This window comes from Heloderma suspectum, chromosome 15 (assembly GCF_057233095.1).
Source record: "Heloderma suspectum isolate Gila_16-S chromosome 15, 16-S_ref, whole genome shotgun sequence".
Taxonomy (NCBI): Eukaryota; Metazoa; Chordata; class Lepidosauria; order Squamata; family Helodermatidae; genus Heloderma; species Heloderma suspectum.
This window is the reverse complement of record NC_139472.1, coordinates 23,679,498-23,702,070: the sequence shown is the minus strand read 5'-3', so window position 1 is coordinate 23,702,070 and position 22,573 is coordinate 23,679,498. Positions and strand designations below refer to the sequence as shown.

The 22,573-nt window shown below is 52.9% G+C and overlaps 1 protein-coding gene across 4 annotated transcripts in view; it reads right to left on the bottom strand.

Annotated features, from left to right (window-relative positions):
* Window positions 1-22,573, bottom strand: part of CAMTA1 (calmodulin binding transcription activator 1) — a 155,002-nt gene that overhangs the window by 99,272 nt on the left and 33,157 nt on the right. For all 4 annotated transcript variants that reach the window (XM_084822152.1, XM_084822150.1, XM_084822149.1 and 1 more), the window contains 3 exons: window positions 13,543-13,683; window positions 3,367-5,219; window positions 1,231-1,357 (listed from right to left, as the gene is read on the bottom strand). In XM_084822152.1, the coding sequence (XP_084678278.1) occupies window positions 1,231-1,357; window positions 3,367-5,219; window positions 13,543-13,683 (2,121 nt within the window). The remainder of the gene's footprint in view (window positions 1-1,230; window positions 1,358-3,366; window positions 5,220-13,542; window positions 13,684-22,573) is intronic.

Genomic DNA, 22,573 nt, shown 5'->3' with positions numbered 1-22,573 from the left:
ACAGCCCCTCCCTGGCTGGGGAGAGGGCTCCTGCGGGCTGCTCCCACCCCCGTCAAGCACTCGGGCAGCATCCAGGAAAGCAGCTGGGACAGCGCAAGGCAACGGAGACCCCTGCAGTAGAGGGACGCTGCTGGGAAAGGAGCCGGTCTGACTTCAGCGGCTCAGTCTGGCCCACAGCGGCCAGCCTCCGCAGCAGAGTCACAGCTCGGGGCGGGAAGCTGTTGGAGGGCAGGCCCAGGTGGCCCCGTGGTCCTCGGGAGGGAGGCCCCAGCCTCCGAGAAGGCCTCTCGCGCCCCAGCCGGAGTGCCCGTGGCCGTGCCTGGCAGGCAGAGACAAGCCTCCCATCGGGCAGAGGGAGTGGCAGGCTCGCCCGGGCGGGGCGGGCCAGGGCAGGCCTTTTGGGTCGGCTGAGCACAAACCATGGGGGCTTTGGAGGCACCAGCGCCTCACCGAGAGCGGAGCCAGGGCAGCTGCTGCAACGTGTGCTTGCAACTGGGCCCTTGTGAACCACTGCTGCCGCCTTTTGGCCCAAGGCCGTTTCCAGAGAGGTTTCAAAGGCAGCCCAAAACAGAGCACAGAACAATCCAGTCCAGAGGAGGTGAGGGCATGTGTTGCCACAGCCAGGCCTGACTGCTCAAGGAACAGGCAGCGTTGCACACCAGACAAAGCTGGATCACCCCCCACCCCCCTGGCCACGGCCACCACCTGGACAGCCCAAAGCAAGCTGGGTCCAGCAGGACTCGCAAACGATCAACCTGCTTTCTAAGAGGAGCAAAGGAACACTGGAAGCTCCATGCCGTTGCATCGTTCTGGATGTTCTTGAGCTTTGCCTGACCCAAGAGGAATCTGCCATCTTGCTCCTAAGCCGGCCGCCACGGCCACGCCCTGGGGCAAGGAATCCCGCCAGTGTTCCGTGGGGCAACTTCACATGGCTGCGTCTGTTTTGCCAGGACCCAGGGCGCACCTGTGCACACTAGCGCCATTCCGGGAGGTGCCTGCCTGGCTGGCTGGCTGGCTTGGTGGTGGTGCTGGAAACCAAATGCTGCACCAGATGGCCGTCGCTCAGACGGCCCCCAGGACAAGTCTTACGTTCCTCTTGCAGACTGCAAATGGGCAAAGGACGTGGTTTCTGGCTCCGTCTCAGATGCAAGGGACTTGCCCAGGGCTTCACACGCTCGCTCATACACGCGAATTTCCCCGAGACCAAACCCAGGGGCCGCAGTCCCTCACCTGGGCAGTAGCAGCGAAGCACCCCTGGCTGTATCAGCGACGCAGGCACCGAGATCTGGTCAAACAGGCAGCTGTAGCTACTGCTGGCCTCCTGCCACGGCCCGGTGATCAGCACCTTCACCCCCCCCTGCAAAGGAAGCAGAGCCAATGGGGCCAGGCAGCGCAGGGGCAGGGCCCTTTCTGGCCACCAGCGCTTGCCCACCAGATTCTTGGCACTGGCCACAGGGGAGAGGGAGAGGAGTCATGCATCCCTCTTGGCACTGGAGGCTGGTCAGAAATGGAGTGTCACTCGTGGAGTGACTCACTCCAAGCCGAGAGAGATCTGGGGGCAGAGTGCGTCCCCTGTCCACAGTGTGGCTGTATGCTGTTCTAAACCTCTGTCCCTATGGAAGTCAGGGAATGGCCTTGTCATCCCACCAGGGCCCTGTATGGGCCATTTCCATCAATAACGTCATGTCGCCGACGCCATCTTGTGGACTAGAGGCTGAACATGGATTGGGGCAGATCTGGATTCAGATCCCACCTCTGCCTTCAATTCATTCAGTGGGCTAGACAAGTTGCAGTTAGCCTCAGTTTCCCATCTGAAAAAATGGGAACAGTAGCAACCTATCAATTGATTTATCTGGTGACCCTTTCTCCTTCTCTCCCCATGAAGAGCCTCACAGAAGCTCACATAAAAATTGCAACTGAACATTTGAAAACAACTGCAAAATTAAGCTTCAAGCTTCAAGACGAGGCTGGACAGCCATTTGTCGGGGATGCTCTGACTTGGATTCCTGCATTGAGCAGGGGGTTGGACTGATGGCCTTGTAGGCCCCTTCCAACCCTACTATTCTATGATTCTATGATTAAAGCCAATCTATTGATTATCATGGATCACAATAAAAGGCAAAAAGAAAGAATGAAAGAAATTTAGCCAGTTTCCTCAAGGTCCTTCTAGAACAAAAGAGCCTTTGACAAGCCCAGAGGGGGCTGGCTGAGAGTTTCCTGAGGAGGGTGCCACTGCTGGAAAGGCCCCCCTCTTCATGACCACCCAAATCTCAGGAGGCCGAGATTCCCATGGCTGACAGTAAACAGAAGAAGTGGCCAACAGGCTCCTGGGTTTTTTCCTCAAATGAGAAACCACTTGCAGGCAATAAAATAAAAGTGGGGAAGTGGGCTTCTTAACCCTCTCCCTTCCATCTGATTTTCAGATCAAACTGCCTCCCCTTCCCTGCTGGCTGCCAAACTGGCTGCTTAAACCGGCCCGTCCTGCAAAGACGTCTCGTCTTCCACGTAGCAACCAGTTTGGGCTTTGGAGCAGCAGGGAATATTTGGAAGACGTTCTGCAGACAGAGAATAATTTTGAAGAGGGCTGCGCTCCCCGCGGTTTGGTTTCTCCCGCTGCCATCTCTGGGCACAGAGAGTTTGGCAAAGGTCTTCATGCCATCCCCCCCCCCCCCTTCTGCCGCAGAGGAAATCCAGAACCTAAATGGCGTTTGCTGCTCCTACGCTGCCCCCCAGTGGCAGAAAGACAGCAGGACGCTTCCCAGAGCAAGGTGGACTCGGACGAGCAAGGCCTTCCCGGGCCCGGCGGGGGGGGGGGGGGGGCGCACACCTTGCGACGTGCATCGCGAGGGAGGCGCCTGTCCGAAACGCGCCAGCGCTCAGGCTCGGGCGGCGAGGACGCCGCTCCCGCCTGCTCCGGCTTCCTGGCGCCATTGCGCCGCCACGCGGCTCTGCCGGATGCCGCACGGCCCGTGCCGCGGTGACGCGCGGGCATCTGCGCTGGATCGGCGCCGGGCGTCTCCGGAGCGGAGGCAGGCGGGAGCTGCGCTCCGCCGCGCGCGCCGTTCCCGGCCAGGGGGCCACTGTGCGGCCCTCGGCCAGCACTCGACGGGGTGCAGCGCAGGGCGGAGCTGCCCCCGCGCCCCGGGCGCTCCGCGGGCCGGGCTGCACTGCGCGCTCGGAGCCGGACGCGGCCCGAGGGAGTCGCGCCGAGGGCCTGGCGCGCATCCGTCCCGCAGCCAGGGCGGGCCGCGCGGGCCGCCCCCAGCCTCGCCTCACAGGCAATGCCGGCGGCGCGCGGCGCTGCCGCTGGGGGCCGGCCGAGCGCCCCGCGCTTTCTGCCCCGACCTCCCGCGGGCCTGGGCTCACCTCGGGGTACGACCACTCCGGCGAGTAGTCCGTCACCACGAAGAGGCGCCCGCCGTGCTGCAGCAGGCCCTGCGCCGCCGCCGCCGCCGCCTCGGACACGTGCATGTAGGCCATGGCGCCGGCCCCGCTCTCCGCGCCGCCGAGGGGCAGGCCGGCCTGCTGGGGGCTGCAGCCGGCGAGGCACAGCTCGGCCTGGCTGTAGGCGGCCCGGCCGCCGTCCTCCGGCGGGGCGAGCGCGGCGCCCTCCCCCGCCGCCAGCGGGTGCCCGTAGAGGGCGCCGCCCGCGCCCTCCACCGAGATGAAGTCGCTGATCAGGTCGGAGAACTGGTTGCCGAAGGAGATGTCGAAGTGGTCCAGGCTGAGCTCCATGTTGGAGGCGGTGCCGAGGCCGGCGTGGGCGGCCGGGTAGAGGCCTTGCGCCACGGCCCCCGGGAGCGCGGGCAGGGCGCCGCCGTTCCGCAGGCCGCCGCCGCCGCCCTCGGGCTGCAGGTAGTGCTCCGCGCCGCAGCTCTGGAGGTCGCCCGGCTTCAGCGGGGGCCCGCCGCCTTCGGCCTGCGCCGAGGTCTCCATCGGGACGTCCCCGCCCGCCGCCATGCCCTGGAAGCTGGCCTGGAACTGCAGGAGCTGCAGGGACGGGGTCGCCTCCAGCCGGGCGTCCGCCGCGCCGGCGCCGCTGCAGTTGGAGGCGCCTCGCGAGGAGGCCTCCGTCTTCACGCTGGGCATCGCCAGCGGGCTGGCGAACGGGCCGCCGGCGTCGCCCAGGGGGTTGTGGGCGCCTTGCGCCAGGGGGAGCGGCTTGCTGGCGTCCTGCAGGAAGAAGCTGGGCGAAGGCGTCTGGTGGACGTGGGGGCTCTGGACGGCTTGGCTGAAGCCAGAGGAGTAGTCCTTGTTGGAGTCGATGGCGCTGAAGTCCATTTGCTCCAAGGTGGTGCTGGGGCTGAGGCCTCCGCCAGAGGGGAGCAGGCTGGAGCCGGGGGCGAGGGTGAGCGTGCTGGACGGTGCTGAGGACGAGAACGCTTCTTTGGACATCTGCTGCTCGAAGGACGTGTCCTCGGTCTTGATCTCCTTGGCGAGGGCTGTGCCGAAGCCGAAGCCCCGCTCCGTGGTGGGCGACTGCCGGCTGTGGGGGCCCAGCCCGTCCCCCCGGGGGCCGCCGCCTCCGTAGGTCTGCCCTTGCTTGGGGTTGTTGAGGAAGCAGTCCGGGTCAAAGTTCATGGCGGCTTCTGGGATCTTCCTGCTGCTGTCGAGGCTCGTGGAGAGCACCAGCTCCTCCGAGACGCCGGCGGGCAGCAAGGGCAGGCCGTCGGAGCTGCTGGCCGTCGGGAAGGCGAACTTGTGGCCATCGGAGCTGACGGCCAGAACCAGCCCTTGCGCGGCGGCGTCCGAGGAGAGGAGGTGCTGGTTCGGGCCGCTGGTGGGCGACATGGTGTAGACGGCCTCGCTGGCGACATCAGACATGAAGACTGTGGCGCTCTGCGGCAGGCTGCCCATCACGGAGGCGACGGCCATGCTGGAGACCCCGGTGACCACTGGGCTGTCAGCCACATCCGGGTCGCTGTTCAGCCCGCTGCTGATGGACACAGGGGAGTTCTGGGTCGTGTCGGGGACCTCCACCTGGTTGGTCGAGGAGACCTCCGTGCTGTTCTGGTGCAGCAGCACCGGCTTGGGCACCTTGCCGTTGCGCTTCTCCCGGCCGGGGGGCTTGCCGTGGCTGTGCTCAGTCTTCCCCTCGGAGACGTCGTTGTTCTGCACCTCGGAGTGGGCGCTGTGCCCCCCGGGCCGTGGCTCGACCTTGGGCGAGATGATGCGGTGCTTGGCGCTGCTGCACTTGTGGTGGACGCTGCTGCCTGCGCCTGCCGCGGGGAGAGAAAGGGGGCACAGTCACAGACCGGGCCGCGAGCTGGCCACCCACGGCCAGGGGCCCCGGCTCCCACCGCGCACCTCGTGGCCAGGCGGCTTGGCCTCGCCACCCCCGTCGGCCTTGGGGGCAGGCCAAGGAGCCAGGGGCTAGCGGGGGGTCCGGCGCCCAGGCGCTCGCGGGCCTGGGCAGTCTTTGCCTGTGGAGGGGGCTGAATGTGCATTTACGCAGGGCTCTGGGTGGCGTGTTAGGAGCGGCCCATCTCTCTTTGCTAAGGCAGTGGCCGCCCCTCCCCTGACACAGATGGTCCATGGGAGGGGGGCGCCCCTGTCCCCTACCATTTTCCTCTGGACCTGCTTGCTATTTGCCTTGATTTTTTTTTTTTTAAATTAAACCGGGGCAAACCGCAGCTTTGGGGGAAGGGAAATTTTCAGCAGGAAACTAGTGCGTGGGGCAGGGGCTAAGACATGGCTCCCCTCGCCATGGCCCCGTCTGGATCAGGCCTCCTGTGTCTGCTTCTTGCTAAGGAAGAGACATGGCCAGCCACATCCATGGATCCCCCATTGCACTTCGATTCATGTCTGGTGTGGCAATTGCCCTAAGGAGGTGCCCTGGACTACATGCGGTCCGCCCTCCAAGCCCCCTTCAGGCCCAGGAAGGGGAGAGCCGGTGCAACATCACCCCCAGGACTGGCAGGCCACATGAGGGCTTTGGATTGGCCTGGTACAAGGGCCAGGAGCTCGACCAGCTGCCCTTGCCTGGTCCGCCGAGTGGGAGGCCTTTGCACTCCCCTTCCTGCTGCTTCTCCATTGTGGCTAAAGGAGCTCTTAGCCAGCCCTTTCCTTCTGCTTCTACCCAAACCTCACCTCCTTCTACATGTCAAACCTCCCCACCCCCAGCAATTCCATTCTGAAGCAAGAGCAGCATTTCTAATTTCTCCTGCAACAGAAGATTTCACTTGATCATTCCCCCCCCCCCCACACACACACACTTCTTTCCTGCCCCTAATGGGCCCACAAGATGCACATTTTCCCCTAGCCCCCTTCCATGTACAGAAGTCAGCCAGACTGGCAGCTGCACCTCACTTCACCATCGGCTGCCTCCACCATATCCGAGTACAGCAGGGCAGGCTGCAGGGGCGCTGCAGCTTCTGGAAAGATCCGGGCACAGGCCCATACCACACGTTGGCATATATATATATATATATATATATACACACACACACATATACACACACACAAACACACACATATATGTCCGAGTCTAAATGCACCTCTAATATATATATGTGTGTGTTTGGAGTATGTGCGTGTATATAGATTACATACATGAGAAGTGTGCATTGATCCCCCACCCCACTTCAAGACCCCAATTCAGTGTTTTGGAAAACATCCCGCTTCTGCTCAGGCCAATTTGTAGTCAGACCACTTCAGCTCAGCACCAACCCTGAGTCAAGGTTGGAAAAATGAATCTTTATGCTTCCTGTTGACTACCATGGGAAATTAGGGGGAAAATGTTACTTTTTTCTCTAGGTCAGAACTGGATGATAATTTCAGGCATAGTTAGAATAAAAGGAACCTGGTGGTCGGAGTCTACTACCGGCCACCCAATCAAGGAGAAGAGGAGGATGAAACTTTTGAAAAGCAAATAGCCAATGTTTCAAGGAAGCATGATGTAGTAGTAATGGGGGACTTCAATTTGCCCGATATTTGTTGGGAGACAAATGCTGCAAAACATGGCCCCTCCAGGAGATTCCTGACTTGTGTGGCGGATAACTTCCTCCCACAGAAAGTAGAGGAAGGAACTAGAGGATCGGCTATCCTTGACTTGATCCTAACCAACAGAGATGACTTAGTGGATAAAGTAGCAGTTACAGGAACTCTGGGGGAAAGTGACCATGTTATACTTGAGTTCTTGGTTCTAAGGGAAGCAAAAGCCGAGTCAAATGCGTACCATGGATTTTAGGAAAGCTGATTTTAAGAAACTCAGAACAATGATCAGCAAGGTCCCATGGCAAGCAACGCTAACGAGAAAAGGAGTCCAAAATGGGTGGGAGTTTTAAAGAAAGGAAATTCTAAAGCACAATTACAAACAATTCCACAAGAAAAAAAGGTGGAAGACACCAGAAGAAGCCAATGTGGCTTCACAAAAAGCTTAGAGATGACCTGAAAACAAAAAAAGGACACATATAGGAAGTGGAATGAAGGCCAAGAAACAAAGGAAGAGTACAGGCAGGTAGCACAGAATTGCAGGGATGGCATCAGGAAGGCGAAAGCTGAGAACGAGCTGAGGTTAGTGAGGGATGCTGAAAGCAACAAAAAGGCTTTCTTCATGCATAGCAAAAGACAGAGGAAAGAAATGACAGTTCAGCTATTAAATAAGGATGGCAAAATGATAACGGATGATAAAGAAAAGGCAGAGGTGCTCAATTCCTGCTCTGGCTCAGTCTTCTCCCAAAAGAGGGCCTATGAGCCCCCTGGCAAAGGAGAAATACAGGCTGAAGAGGCAGGATTGCAGCTTGAGATCGATAGGCACATGGTGAAGGAACACCGAATGACTTTGAATGAGTTCAAATCTCCAGGGCCAGATGAACTGCATCCTAGAGTCATAAAGGAACTGGCAGAAGAGCTCTCAGAACCGCTGTCTATTCTCTTTGAGAAATAACTGAGGACGGGGGAAGTGCCAGTTGACTGGAGGAGGGCTAATGTTGTCCCTATCTTCAAAAAGGGTAAAAAGGAGGAACCTGGGAACTACAGACCAGTCAGTCTGACATCAATCCCTGGGAAAGTTCTGGAGCAGATGATAAAGCAATCCATCTGGAAGTACCTTGAAAACAATGCCGTGATTACTCGAAGCCAACATGGATTTGACAAGAACAAATCCTGCCAGACAAATCTGATCTCATTTTTTGATCAAGTCACCTCCTTTGTGGACTGTGGGAATGCTGTAGACATAATTTACCTTGGCTCCAGCAAAGCTTTCAACACATTGCCCCACGATCTCCTGATGAGCAAACTAGCTCAAAGTGGGCTAGATGGAACAACAATCCGGTGGATCCACAGTTGGCTACAGAATCGGACTCAAAGAGTGCTTCTCAATGGGATCTTCTCCAACTGGGGAGCGGTAATGAGCGGGGTACCACAGGGCTCAGTCCTGGGCTCAGTGCTCTTCAAGATTGTTATTAATGACTTGGAGGAGGGGGTGCTGATCACATTTGCAGATGACACAAAATTAGGCAGGATAGCTAATACTCTGGAAGACAGAAACAGAATTCAAGGTGATCTTGATAGACCGGAGCGCTGGGCAGAAAACAACAGAATGACATTTAATAGGGATCAATGCCAAGTTCTGCACCTAGGAAAAAGAAACCAAAGGCACAGTTACAAGATGGGGGATACGTGGCTCAACAACACAACAAGCGGGAAAGGTCTTGGAATTGTTGTCGATCACAAGCTGAATATGAGCCAACGATGTGATGTGGCTGCCAAAAAGGCCAATGCTCTTTTGGGCTACATTAATAGAAGCATAGCTTCCAAATCCCGGGAAGTACTAGTTCCCCTCTTCTCAGCACTGGTTAGGCCTCATCTGGAGTACTGTGTCCACACTTGAAGAAGGATGCAGACAGACTGGAGAGGGTTCAGAGGAGGGCAACGAAGATGATCAGGGGACTGGAAACAAAGCCCTATGAGGAGAGACTGAAAGAACTGGGCATGTTTAGCCTTGAGAAGAGAAGACTGAGGGGAGATATGATAGCGCTCTTCAAGTTCTTGTAAGGTTGTCCCAGAGAGGAAGGCCAGGATCTCTTCTTGATCATCCCAGAGTGCAGGACACGGAAGAATGGGCTCAAGTTACAGGAAGCCGGATTCCTGCTGAACATAAGGAAAAACCTCCTGACTGTCAGAGCAATACGACAATGGAACCAATTCTCTAGGGAGTTGGTGGGCTCTCCCACACTGGAGGCATTCAAGACGAGGCTGGACAGCCCTCTGTCAGGGATGCTCTGACTTGGATTCCTGCATTGAGCAGGGGGTTGGGCTCGATGGCCTTGTAGGCCCCTTCCAACCCTACTATTCTATGATTCTATGACCTTGGTCTGATGCAGCACAGCTCTTCTTATGTATAGAGTGCCTTTGAGCATAGCAGAATGCTTTTCTTTCACCACTGAGCACCTACATTCTCCCCCTACCAATTCTATTCCCCTCCATGCAACCATCCCTCCTCATCCTGCCATCCTCCAGCAACTCTTCATAAAAAAAGATGTCTCATTTTGTGCAACTCCTCTCTGCCTCCTTCTTGTTATGCACAAGCTCGCATTCCTCCCCATAACTTCATTTGTGTCAAGACTTCACCAGGATTCAGCCAATGAGTCTGTTTTCAAAACTAGGGTTAAGTTATGGAGAAACTCTGAGCATGTACTAAGTGCCTTTCCCTCACCACTGAAACTACAGTTCATGCAAAAAAAAAAAACCCAAACCCACAAATGACAAAACATGCATAGGACTGAGCTGAAAGGGTAGTCAATTCATTAGACGGAATTGGGTGGACACTGTATTCAGCTTGCAGTACCATGCTCACAACTCAGGACTTATTTCTGAGTAAACATGCAGAACATCAGGGTGCAAACCTCCCTGGAAAAGTAACTTGTGCTGGAATCCAGCGCACACTTTCCTGAGGGTAAGCCTCACTGAACAGAATGGGGCTTCTGAGTAGGCGTACATAGGATTGCATAAATGAGCAGTTTTTATCTGCCCTCTGCTTAAAAAACAAACCCAAAATGCCTATTTCTTAAATTAAAGCTTTCTGTTCACAGGAACATAGGAAGCTGCCTTGTACCGAGTCAGACCCTGGGTCCATGTAGCCCGGAATTGTTGACACTGACTGGCAGCAGCAGCTCTCCAGAGTTTCAGGCAGGATTCCTTCCCAGCCCTACCTGGAGATGCTGGGGATCGAACCTGGGACCTCTGCATGCCTAGCATGTGCTCTGCCACCGAGCTGCAGCCCTTCCTATAGCTGGGTAATGGCAACTGACAGACAAAACAGCCCCAGATTTGTTTCTCTGCAACCATGTCAACCCACTCTTCTCAAAGACTTGAGTGAGGAGGAGGAGAAAAACCAACCCTCTTCTCTCTTTGTACAAAGTCCAATACGGTTCAGAACTTCTGCTGCCCGCCAAAGAGAATTCTCTTGAAGAATTCCCCAAGCTATGCTCTGGGAGGAATAAAGAAGAGAAGGAAAGAACAGGATAGGGGAGGGCAGAAGAAAAGAAGAATGGTGCTTGGAAATGTGCGTGGGGGTGTAGAGAGAATCCCCTAAGCCAAGTGGCTCCTTTCAGAGAGGTAGTACTTCAGAGGAATTTAGGAGGCTGTGCAGGGTTTGCAAGGATTGCACGTACTTAGATGAACTTTATGAGGTGAGGTGGCTGAGGGCTTTTTCTAGCTTTTTTAAAACTCCAGAGCCTATTTAAAAGCCCCAGCAGTTTCTCAGTCATGATGCCACATGGTCCTAACCCTCTCCTTGGGATTATTTGAGTTCTACAGCTATTTAGGAGAAATTAAAGTGGAGGGGAGAAAAGTTTGTGTAGGCTGACTGGATCCTTTGCTGGACTGAAGCTACTAAACTTCTGCAAAAACCAAGGGTTCCAGTTTGGGGCAGTGAAGTCAGATGCTATTTCACATAGAGCTCTTTCTTCCCGTCCTTCTCCCTCTTCAAAATTTCACTGCAGACAAGCTCCCAACAGTGGGCATGTAAGAGCAGAAAAGAAAAGTAGGAGGAGAGAGGTATTTTGCACCTCAAAAAAACCCTACACCAGAGATTAGGGATAGTGACTTCCTAATGGGTACCTTAAACACCTTCTGATTAGGATCCCTAATCCCCTGGGTGGCTTGACAGTTTTTATTTTTGTTTTAGACTTTGAGAAAAGGAAACTTTACGCATGGCTAGTGCAAAAGCCACTGGACCTAACTGTCTGAAATTTGGTAGGTTCAGTCAGCTCCATGGGGCCTGCTCAGCCCCCAAACTCCATGAATTTATGTGGAAGCACAACAAAATTATAGCTCTTTACTTGCTTTGCCAGAGACGTGAAACCAGGGGTGTTGCTAGACACTGAAAAGATTCATGCCCTAGGCCCACAGAATGCAAATCTGCTTAAAATCTGCATATGCTAATATATATCTATAGATGTAAATAGAGAAATATGGAGTAGGGTTCATTTAAATTTCACAGGAGGCAAAGCCAGACAATCAGTTAATCTCAGATACAATAAATCCATCAGTGTTACTTGTTTCATTTTATACCAGCAGCCAATAGCCAAAGCTCTCTGGGTGGTTCACAATTAATTTGCGCCCTGACCCAGAGCAGTGGAAAAAGTGTCTTCTCTCAGCTGAACGGCCATGCAGGGAGACTGTCTGTGGGCTGCAACTTGTGCAGGGAGGGAACTAACCCTTTCCTTCCCAGCTACAATCACGCTTGAATGGTTCCTCTTGCATGGCAGTACATTAGGAAACATTTTTTTTCTATCGCCTCCACTCAGGGATGTGTTGAATAGATCTGGGGTCCTGGGAAATAGGTTCTAGGCTGGGGCCAAATGGGACCCAGCCTAGCAACGCCCCTGCCTGGGAGTTCTGATTTGCAAGGGAGCTGGAGGCCCAGGCATTTCTAGCATTTTAGCATTCCAGGTTTTTTTTAGCTCTGCTGTCTTAAATCTGCTACTGTGTTTTAAATATCTGCACTGCTGCTAGGTTTTACTCTGGTTGTATTTTTATTTGGTTGTTTTAATCTATTATACTTTGGATTGTACTTTCTGTTGTATTTTTGTGGTTTTAATTTTGTGAACGGCCCAGAGAGCTTCGGCTATTTGGTTGTATAAAAATGCACTCACTCAATCCATCACGCTGGGTCACTGCTGGCATGTGTGTATTTCCAGAGGGGGAGGGGGCTGGCTTCTTTCTCGCAGTGTGCCTTTTTGCATCTGCCCAGTGGCCCAAGGAGCAGGGAACTGGACCCAATCTGCAGGGGCCTCGATCCAGTCCCACAGTGCCTGACACTCAGTCATGGGTTTCCCCCCATCTCTTCAGTCTCTGAATAGTCCCTGCACACAGAAAATAATCTCTGCACACAGAAGACTAGAGGTCTGAGTGCAGAAGGGCTCCAGCATAGGGATGGACTGTGGTAAAGGCGCTCCCGCCATGTTTTGCAGATTGCCAGGCATCTTTAGTTCTCATTGACATAATTGGAGCTTGTTTTAGGGATGTATGAGAACTTCATCCCACTTGTGCTAATGTGCCTTAGCACAAGTGCAAATTTGTGCAAATCCTCTGCAAGCTAGAAAACTGGGCCACCTGTCCGCCTGGCTTGGAAAACACGGTTCTGCTGTGGCATCCGCCAGCCAGATCCATAGGAATCTAAGCCCCTCAGCGCCCGCAGTGGGCAGTCCAGCATCCCTGCTCCAGCCTCATATTTGTGACTCTGTCATGTTGCCTTTCTGCGTGGAGAGATCTGTTCCCCGCCCCCGGGGGTGGGGGAAGACACCCCCATGCTCATGCGCCCTTCCCTCCCCACCCGCAGTCCGACGTCCAGGAATAGTTCTGCCTGTCCAGCCTGGACCACAGAGGCTGCATCACGAGGTGATCACAGCGGCCCACTGGCATGATGCTCTTTGCCTGGCCCAAGCATGCCCCTTTCCGGGGACTCTGAGCCTCTGTGCTCCGCATCCACTGATGGCAGGAGATGTGGAGCAGTGGCTGTCCTTTGGGGTGTAGCAAGGCCAAGTGCCATGCTAGCTGGCCCACTCAGTGGCAGAAGTGGACTGAGAACATGACGTCAGCCTGGACCAGCCTTTGGTCCCCAACGCTGGTCTTCCCAGTGGCTTCTGGGACGCTCACAAGGCAGGGAGGCCCTCTTGTCTCTCCCCCGTGCCCAGATCCTGCATTGATCGGGGGTTGGGCTAGATGACCTCTAAGGATCCCCCAACTCTGTGATTCTAGCTCGAGCTGCGACTCAGCAGGGCTCAGCCTCAGAGTGTTTTCAATGCCAGCTCTTCGCGCAGGAGTTGGAGCAGCCCAACGTGCCCCTGGGCAAGCTCAGGGCGTACTACTCTCCCTACTAAATCCTTGCATGTCAGGGACTAGGAGGAAGGCGTTCCAGCACAGACATTCCGCCCTGTCCCCTGCCTTGTGCTTGGGGCTTCTGTCTCCAGTGGCCCTTCCTCTGCCCCACGGCCCTTCCGTTCTCCTCCTTCACAGATGTGAAGCTTCAGGCCCTGGGGAGGGCAAGAGGGGGTGAAACCTTTTGCTCCGCTCCGGGCTCTGCCTGTGTCTCACCCAAGTTGCCTGTGCAAAGGCAGTTGTGTGTCCGAGGCTGTGGCTTGGTCTGGTGGCTGTCCAGGATCTGCTGCACCAGCTGTTCCACCGAGAAGCCCGAGCTGCTGTTCCCGTTGCTGCAGGTCCACTTGATGCCGTGAACTGCGGAGAGAAGGGCAGAAGAGGGCTGCTCAGTCAAGGGCCAAAACAGCCCGTACTGAAGGGAAGCCAGGAGCAGGGATGCAGGAATCTGCCCATTCCGGTTTCTCCCAGTATCTCATTTTCCAAATCTTAAATTCGGTTCATCCTGAACTTTGAGAGTTTTCTTTTTAAAAGGCCACATGAAAATATGTATGTGTTCTTTGTGCGCATTTTGCCTAATGCACACTTTTCTTTCAAGCAGGTTTTCTAATATAATGTATTTGCAGCATTATTTTCACTGATATACACATTTTTCTGTGCACTTCCCCAGTGCACATTTTTGTATGTTCTAAAAAAAAAATTGGAGCATTCCATTGCCAGATTTGGAGAAGTGCAAATTTCAAAGAATAACAGAGTTTCGGTTTGTGTATTTGTTCAAAAGTGTGAAATTAGGTATGTTTTCTAGCAAAGGATGAAAGGATTTCCTGTGTTGCATTCCCTGAATGTGCCTGTGGGGTTTCCCTTGCCCTCCTGAATTCCAGTTTAACTGGGATAATTTCTAAAATTGATTCTAGAAGTTGAACACATACCAGAACTTTCAGTTCATTTGGTTTATTATTTAAGTTCATGATTTAAAATATTTTTATAGCTCCTTTAAAGATAAACACCTTTTCATGGTGGCTTACAGCATAAAAACATAAGACAGTAAATTATTTATTTATAAATACAATTAACTAAAGCAGCAGCATTAGAACAGCAGTTTATTTACATCATTTCATCCCTCTATGTACCAATACAAATATGTGTGTTTTAAAACAAAAGAACCCTGGAAAAAGCAATCTTGTTGTGACTGGATGTAAGCGGCAGGACGGTCAGTGCCCGGACCGGGCTGGCTTCATCGAAGCCACATCTTTTGGGATGCTTTCCTGGGAAAGAGCTGCCCCCCACCCCCGCGTAATTTGTCACAAGCAGCACGGCTGGGAAGTGGCTCTTGCACTGGGGTGGAGGCTTGTTCTAGCTTCTGTGTGTACAAAGGTTTGTAAGAGGGCTGAGGGTGATGTGGCAGGAGCATCATCTCCCTTGCTGCACACACTTGGGCTTCGGTCCTGCTGTTCATACTGTCCAAACACGTTTGACAGGTTTTGCAGGCAACATAGGAAAGCCTAGGAGACCTGTTCGATAAGAGATGGAGAAGGGAAGGGGACTGTGCAAAGGCCCTCTATCAGACCCTTGCCCACTCTTTGAAGGAGACCGGCCGCCTCCAACGCTGCCCTGGCAGGCCCAGGCCTCTCTTTGCTCCAACTCCCCATCTCTGATGCGGCGGCGGTGCCAGGCTGCTGCTCTGCACCGGGTTCTGTTGCTGCGAAGATGCAAAGGCCAGGAAGCGAAGGCCAGGAAGCAGGGAGCCACTGAAGGGGGCAGATCGCAAGGAGGGAACTTCGGGACGTGCCATGTGGATCGCCGACGGTCTTGGCACGCCCAGCGTGCAGATCGCCCCGATGAACGTGAGGGGGCGGAGAGAGAAGTGGAACCCCAGGCTCAATCCTGCTCCCCCGCCATGCATTCATTGTTGTGGCTATGTCCGGGGGCAGCGGGGGCGCTCTTGTGTATTAACAGCAGGCCCTGCTGAGGGTTGAAGCCCCCTTATAGAATCATAGAATAGTAGGGTTGGAAGGGGCCTACAAGGCCATCCAGCCCAACCCCCTGCTCAATGCAGGAATCCACGTCAAAGCATCCCTGACAGAGGGCCGTCCAGCCTCGTCTTGAACACCTCCAGGGTGGGAGAGCCCACCGCCTCCCTAGGGAATCAGTTCCATTGTCATATTGCTCTAGCAGTCAGGAAGATTTTCCTGATGTTGTCGGAATCTGGCTTCCTGTCACTTGAGCCCATGATTCCGTGTCCTGCACTCTGGGATGATGGAGAAGAGATCCTGGCCTTCCTCTCTGGGACAACCGTTCAAGGACTTGAAGAGCACTGTCCTATCTCCCCTCAGTCTTCTCTTCTCAAGGCTAAACATGCCCAGTTCTTTCCGTCTCTCTTCACAGGGCTTTGTTTCCAGTCCCCTGATCATCTTTGTTGCCCTCCTCTGAACCCTCTCCAGTCTGTCTGCATCCTTCGTAAAGTGCAGTGCCCAGAACTGGACACAGTACTCCAGATGAGGCCTCACCAGTGCTGAGTAGAGGGGAACTAGTGCTTCCTGGGATTTGGAAGCTATGCTTCTATGAATGCAGCCCAAAATAGCATTTGCCTTTTTTGCAGCCACATCACATTGTCGGCTCAATTGAGCTTGGGATCTACCACAATTCCAAGCTCCTTCTCACTTGTAGTGTTTAGCCACGTATCCCCCATCTTGTAACTGTGCCTTTGGTTTCTTTTTCCTAGGTGCAGAACTTGGCGTTTATCCCTGTTAAAGTTCATTCTGTTGTTTCCTGCCCAGCGCTCCAGTCTATCAAGATCACTTTGAATTTTGTTTCTGTCTTCCCAAGCATTAGCTATCCTGCCCAATTTTGTGTCATCTGCAAATGTGATCAGCATTCTTTGCACCACCTCCTCCAAGTCACTGTGGCCAAACACATTCTTCCCATCCTTTGTGAGGTGCAACCCGTCCCTTGCCAACAGCCCATCTTCCAGGAAGGCCTGTGGTCCCAGAATCCAAATCTCTCACGCTGGCACCACCTTTGTAGCCAGTCATTCACCAGGAGTATTTTTCTTTCCCTTTCTATCCTCTTCTGACTGCTGGAAGGATGGATGAGAAAACTATGTGGGCACCAAGGCTGACCTCTGCTTAGTGCCCTTATGCCCCCTCCCCTGCTCTGATGTAAGAGGGGGGCAGGCAAGCATCGGCTCTTTTGGTCAAAGGCATGTTAAGGAACTTAAAATAGTAATCTGTCAGCAGGGGCTCAAGATAACCTGCAGCAGCTGCGAAGGGGCTGGCTGCGCACTCGGGGCCTTCCTCCCCATGCACTGAGGCGCTTGTGCCACTGAACCATGACGCAGCTTCCCCCGCTCCCACACACAGGGTTTTACTTCTGGAGGCACTAGGCGCCTCTGGTGCACACGCACACATGTGCGTGTGCGGACAGTAACCACCCTTTTAGAAAAGGCACCCCCAACATCTCCTCAGAAAGCAAAAGGGATGTGTGAGAGTCTCATTTCAGTTCATTTTTTATCAGAATTTATCAAAATTCATAAATTCCTTCATATTTGGGATGGAAAGAACTTGAGATTTTAAAAAGGCGAATGTGGGAGCAAAAAACGTGTTCTTGGTAAACGGAGGGTGGGGCAGTTCACGCAATTGCAGGGCGGCTCATCCGCCGTGGCGGCTCGTGAAGCACTGCGGGTGCCAGGAGTGTGCTGGTCAGATTCACATAATCACCCTTCCTGGCGCAGCTTGTTGTGATGTCCAAACCTGGCAAAGGTGGTTGGCTGGAGTGGTTAACAAGCCACCCAGCAACCCTACAACAGGCCAGGGGTTCTGGGTGGTTCGTTGCCTGCCCCAACAAGCCACCCTTGGTGGGTTCAGACATCACAACAAGCCACACCAGTGAGGGCAGTTATGTAAATCTGGCTGGCTCGTGCCACCACGGCTCATCAGCCACCCTGTGACTGTACAAACCAGGTCTGGAGCAGGAAAGGACCCAGCTGAGCCCCCACAGGGGGTGAGAACCAGCAGCGCCCCTCCCCTCCCCAAGTCTACTCAGTGGCCGCCCATTCATTAGGGCAGCAGCAGCAGGAACAACAGTTACTCAGAGATGTTAGATATGAGCCAGAACACTGGCAGGAATAGGGATGTGTGAGAGGTTTGTTTCAGTTCATTTGTCATCAAAATTTACCAAAATTCATAAATGTCTTCATACTTAGGATGGAAAGCACTGAGGATTTTAAAAAGGCGAATGTGGGAGAAAGCAAAACTGACAGGTTTGCCCATCCAGGCCTAGGACTTGGAGCACAGAGCTCTTGAAAGCCTGGCCTGGAATCCCTGCGCATTCCACCATGTTTGTAGAGCTGAATCAGGGTTGCGACCTCTTTTTTTCCTGACAGACTCCTCAACTTTAGCAGGTCCATGGCAGACAGGTGTAACATGGCCCTCTCCATGCCTGGCATAGCTGCACCTCTTGAATTTGCTGCAGACCGGTGAGGATTTCATCTGGGTTGTTTTTGATAAGATAATTTACCAAAATTTGCAAATGTCTGCATATTCAGAACAGAAAGAGCTTGGGATTTAAGAAATTCAAAACTGGGAGAAAGCAAAACAGACATTATCTGCCCATCACTGCTTGCGAGCCATGGATCTTGATGGCCTTGAGATCCGGCAGCTGGACCTCACACCAAGCCAGTCCGGGCAGCTGCCTCACTCTGCCTAGTGGTGGGCAGCCCCTGGCTGTGCCAGTGTTGACGGGGTGGCTTGGATGCTCTTGGCTGGCCATCCCCTCCCACAAAGGCCGGGTGAGCCGCATCAGGCAGGCACTGGTGCGTGGCCTGGCTCAGCAGAGCTGTGCGCCCAGACCCTGGCGGTGGGGTTGCTGCTCCCCGTGGGGGCGCCACACACCAGAATCGTTTTGCAGAGGACGCTGCCTCAGGCCAGGCCAGGCCCTTCTAACAAGAAGAGTGGTAGTAGTGGGAGACTCTTTGCTGCGTGGGATCGAGACCCAAGTATGTCGCGAAGACCCGTGGACTTGCCAGGTATGTTGTCTTCCGGGAGGACGAATTACAGATGTAACTGAAAGGTTGCCTGCACTCATAAAGCCCACTGACAGGGATCCCTTTCTTCTCATCCATGTGGGAACAAATGATACCGCCAAGCGGAGCTACGAAGAGATCACATCAGACTTTGAAGCTCTGGGAAGGAAACTCAAGAACTTTGGGGCCCAGATAGTTTTCTCATCCATCCTTCCAGTAGTTAGAAGAGGGATAGAAAGGGAACGAAAAATACTCCAGGTGAATGACTGGCTACGAAGGTGGTGCCGACGAGAGAGATTTGGATTCTGGGACCACGGGCTATACTTCCTGGAAGATGGACTGTTGGCAAGGGACGGGTTGCACCTCACAAAGGATGGGAAGAATGTGTTTGGCCACGGCATGAAGAACTTCATCAGGAGGGCGTTAAACTGAATCCTACATGGAAGGGAGATGTAATGTTGGGGGTAACAATGGACGTAGGCGCATGCACTGCAACGGAGAGAACAGCTCTGATAGCGCCCAATAAGTCTTCAGACACATGTAGGAAGAAAGCCAGACTATGAAGCACATGGTCTTCGATGTCTATATACTAATGCCCAGAGTATGGGAAACAAACAGAACGAACCTGAACTCTTATTACAGGAGGGAAATTATGACTTGATAGGTATAACTGAGACTTGGTGGGATGACTCTCATGACTGGAATATAGAAATTGAAGGATATAACTTGTTCCAAAAGAACAGGAGGAACAGAAAGGGAGGTGGGGTTGCACTGTATGTGAAAAATACATATCTCTGCACAGAAATACAGGAGGAGGAGCTTGGTAGCCCCAACGAGAGCATCTGGATCAAAATAAATGGAGCAAAGAATAAAAGGAACCTGGTGGTCGGAGTCTACTACCGGCCACCCAACCAAGGAGAAGACGAGGATGAAACTTTTGAAAAGCAAATAGCCAATGTTTCAAGGAAGCATGATGTAGTAGTAATGGGGGACTTCAATTTCCCCGATATTTTTTGGGAGACACATTCTGCAAAACATGACCCCTCCAGGAAATTCCTGACTTGTGTGGCGGATCACTTCCTCCTACAGAAAGTAGAGGAAGGAACTAGAGGATCGGCTATCCTTGACTTGATCCTAACCAACAGAGATGACTTAGTGGATCAAGTAGCAGTTACAGGAACTCTGGGGGAAAGCGACCATGTTATACTTGAGTTCTTGGTTCTAAGGGAAGCAAAAGCCGAGGGTAGTCAAACGCACACCCTGGATTTTAGGAAAGCTGATTTTAATAAACTCAGAACAATGATCAGGAAGGTCCCATGTCAAGCGACGCTAATGAGAAAAGGAGTCCAAGATGGGTGGGAGCTTTTAAAAAAGGAAATCCTCAAGGCACAATCACAAACAATTCCAACATGAAGAAAAGGTGGAAGACAACAGAAGCAGCCAATGTGGCTTCACAAAAACCTTAGGGATGACCTGAAAACAAAAAAGGACACATATAGGAAGTGGAAAGAAGGCCAAATAACAAAGGAAGAGTACAGGCAGGTAGCACAGAATTGCAGGGATGGCATCAGGAAGGCGAAAGCTGAGAACAAGCTGAGGTTAGCGAGGGATGCTAAAAACAACAAAAAGGCTTTGTTCAGCTATGTGCATAATAAAGACAGAGGAAAGAAATGGTGGTTCATCTAATAAATAAGGATGGCAAAATGATAACAGATGACAAAGAAAAGGCAGAGGTGCTCAATTCCTACTTTGGCTCAGTCTTCTCCCAAAAGAGGGTCTATGACCCCCCTGGCAAAGGCGAAGTACAGGCTGAAGGGGCAGGATTGCAGCTTGAGATCGACAGGCATATGGTCAAGGAACACCTAATGACTTTGAATGAGTTCAATTCTCCAGGGCCACATGAACTGCATCCTAGAGTAATAAAGGAACTGGCAGAAGAACTCTCAGAACCGCTGTCTATTCTCTTTGAGAAGTCATGGAGGACGGGTGAAATGCCAGATGACTGGAGGAGGGCTAACGTTGTCCCTGTCTTCAAAAAGGGTAAAAAGGAGGAACCTGGGAACTACAGACCAGTCAGTCTGACATCAATCCCTGGGAAAATTCTGGAGATCATAAAGCAATCCATCTGGAAGCACCTTGACAACAATGCCGTGATTACTCGAAGCCAACATGGATTTGTCAAAAACAAGTCCTGCCAGACAAATCTGATCTCATTTTTTGATCAGGTAACCTCCCTTGTAGACCGTGGGAATGCTGTAGACATCATATACCTCGACTTCAGCAAAGCTTTCGACAAAGTGCCCCATGATATCCTGATGAGCAAACTAGCTCAAAGTGGGCTAGATGAAACAACGATCCGGTGGATCCACAGTTGGCTACAGAATCGGACTCAAAGAGTGCTGATCAATGGGACCTTCTCCAACTGGGGAGAGGTAACAAGTGGGGTACCGCAGGGCTCAGTCCTGGGCCCAGTGGTCTTCAACATTTTTATGAATGACTTGGAGGAGGAGGTGCAGGGAATGCTGATCACATTTGCAGATGACACAAAATTGGGCGGGATAGCTAATACTTTGGAAGACAGAAACAAAATTCAAAGTGATCTTGTTAGGCTGGAGTGCTGGGCAGAAAACAACAGAATGATATTTAATAGGGATCATTGCCAAGTTCTGCACCTAGGAAAAAGAAACGAAATGCACAGTTACAAGATGGGGGATACGTGGCTCAACCACACTACAAGCGAGAAGGATCTTGGAATTGTTGTCGATCACAAGCTGAATATGAGCCAACAATGTGATGTGGCTGCAAAAAAGGCAAATGCTCTTTGGGGCTGCATTCATAGAAGCATAGCTTCCAAATCCCAGGAAGTACTAGTTCCCCTCTACTCAGCACTGGTTAGGCCTCATCTGGAGTACTGTGTCCAGTTCTGGGCACCACACTTGAAGAAGGATGCAGACAAACTAGAGAGGGTTCAGAGGAGGGCAACAAAGATGATCAGGGGACTGGAAACAAAGCCCTATGAAGACAGTCTGAAAGAACTGGGCATGTTTAGCCTTGAGAAGACTGAGGGGAGATATGATAGCGCTCTTCAAGTACTCGAAAGGTTGTCACAGAGAGGAAGGCCAGGATCTCTTCTTGATCATCCCAGAGTGCAAGACATGGAATCATGGGCTCAAGTGACAGGAAGCCAGATTCCGGCTGAACATCAGGAAAATCTTCCTGACTGTAAGAGCAATACGACAGTGGAACCAATGAGCCAGGGAGGTGCTGGGCTCTCCTACACTGGAGGCCTACAAGACGAGGCTGGACAGCCATCTGCCAGGGATGCTCTGACTTGGATTCCTGCATTGAGCAGGGGGTTGGACTCGATGGCCTTGTAGGCCCCTTCCAACCCTACTATTCTATGATTCCAACCCTACTATTCTATGATTCTATGATTCTAGCCCTGCTTTGCTGACCTCGACTGGCAGAAGCTCTCCAGGTCCCCCGCAAGAGGAGAGGAAGAGAGAGAGGCAGGGGATCCCCCAAATCCTTTACCTGGAGATGCTGGGAACTGAGCTGGGGGCTTCCTGCATATAAAGAAGCTGTATGACCCCTGAGTATGGACTCCTCATTGTCACCCCCCGCTGCCACAAGGGGCCAGTGAGAAGGGGAACAAAATGTCTGTTGGAATAACAAAGTCTTAGGAACAAATGGTGCAGCGGCTGGCTACCAGGGAAAGAGCCTTTTCTGTCGTGCTCCTCCTGTCTGTGCAAGGGCCTCCCCGGGGAGTCCCCTGGCGTCTGTACTGTATTCATTTAGACACCAAGCTAAGACTGTCCTGTTCTGGCAGGTACTTTAGGGAGTAATCCTATCTAGATAGGAAGTGGAAAGAAGGCCAAGCAACAAAGGAAGAGTACAGGCAGGTAGCACAGAATTGCAGGGATGGCATCAGGAAGGCTACAGTTGAGAACGAGCTGAGGTTAGCGAGGGATCCTAAAAACAACAAAAAGGCTTTCTTCAGCTACATGCATAGTAAAAGGCAGAGGAAAGGAATGGTGGTTCAGCTATGAAATAAGGATGGCAAAATGATAACAGATGGCAAAGAAAAGGCAGAGGTGCTCAATTCCTACTTGGCTCAGTCTTCTCCCAAAAGAGGATCTATGACCCCCCCTGGCAAAGGCGAAGTACAGGCTGAAGAGGCAGGATTGTAGCTTGAGATCGACAGGCATATGGTCAAGGAACACTTAATGA